This window comes from Plectropomus leopardus, unplaced genomic scaffold (genome assembly GCF_008729295.1).
Source record: "Plectropomus leopardus isolate mb unplaced genomic scaffold, YSFRI_Pleo_2.0 unplaced_scaffold19770, whole genome shotgun sequence".
In the NCBI taxonomy this organism is placed as follows: domain Eukaryota; kingdom Metazoa; phylum Chordata; class Actinopteri; order Perciformes; family Serranidae; genus Plectropomus; species Plectropomus leopardus.
The window spans coordinates 1-1,172 of NW_024621352.1; the positions used below are offsets into that span (position 1 = coordinate 1).

At 38.9% G+C, this 1,172-nt stretch overlaps 1 protein-coding gene across 1 annotated transcript; it reads left to right on the forward strand.

Annotated features, from left to right (window-relative positions):
• Positions 1-266: 266 nt before the first annotated feature.
• On the forward strand, positions 267-1,169 carry LOC121965372 (V-set domain-containing T-cell activation inhibitor 1-like; the record flags this gene model as incomplete). Its single annotated transcript, XM_042515523.1, has 2 exons — positions 267-581; positions 1,137-1,169. Coding segments are annotated over 2 exons (348 nt in total), but the record flags the coding sequence as incomplete, so codon positions are not given.
• Between the last annotated feature and the right edge of the window lie 3 nt (positions 1,170-1,172).

Sequence of the window (1,172 nt, forward strand, 5' to 3'; positions counted from 1 at the left end):
GAGTTTTTTAAACGTATTTTTGATGCTTTGAGCACCGTAAGCCGAGTGACGTCTAGTTCTTTAATACTGGAGAGAAAGCAGACATCTCAACAGCTCACACCGAAACCGTCTACACTGACAAATAACACTTCAGGTGGAAGAGAGAAAATGTGTATTTCTGATCAACTGTCCCGTTGAAGACAGCTCTCTTGGATTCAGCTGCTATTTTCCTGAAGGTTATGGATCTGAACTTTGTAAAGTGGCTCTTTTATTTCATGTTTTTGCAGATCCTGAGGTGTTCTGTGATTTCGGTAAGAGCTGCATCTTACCGTGTAGCTTTGAGGCCGGATATGATTCACTGATCCACTGGTATCAGCAGAAGGAAGCAGAAATTTCCGTCCACTCATTTTATCATGAAAAAGTCCAGCTCGACCTCCAGGACGAGCGTTTCAGAGGCAGGACATCGCTGTTTGAGGATCAGATCTCCAAAGGAAACGCCTCCCTGGAGCTGTCGGGGGTGGAGGTTCAGGACCAGGGCAGATATAAGTGCTACACCAGCACCACCAGAGGAGAGGAGTCCTTTATCCACCTGAGAGTGGACGGTACGAAAAACACAGTTACACAGAAAACACTTTCTTTTTTCTATATTTGCAGAGTAATTGTTCCAATGTTGTCACCTTTGTCCAGTTGGTATACAGATTTTCCTTTTTATTTATGTTCATTACTAAACACTTCAACTTTGAACACAATTTCTTTCAAAAATATGGGGAGAAAGGAGCAACTTGGCAAGAAATGTTCCAGAAACTGCAAGAAATTAGTAAATTAAGTACATCATTTTTGAAAAAGCTTGGGAAAACATGTCTAGGGAAAAACTATACTCATAATATTCAGAATTTTTTAATTTAAATTATGATGCAAAGTGATGATAATTTTTAGGCATTTACTTTCTTTGAAAGAACAAATTTTCAGGGGATTATCTTTTTACAAATTTCTTGATAATTTTGGGGTTTGTTCTGTTGCTCTGCCTTCTTGGCATGTCTTTTGGATGAAATCTATTTGCTCAGGTTTTAAAGGGTTAAATGTTATCTCCCACATTACCACCTCTACAGCAATTTCGTATACAGCAAATCCTTATTTTCTCTTTCTTTTCTTTGCAGCTCCAGTTGGTGAAGTTAGTATTCAGCAGGTAGAAA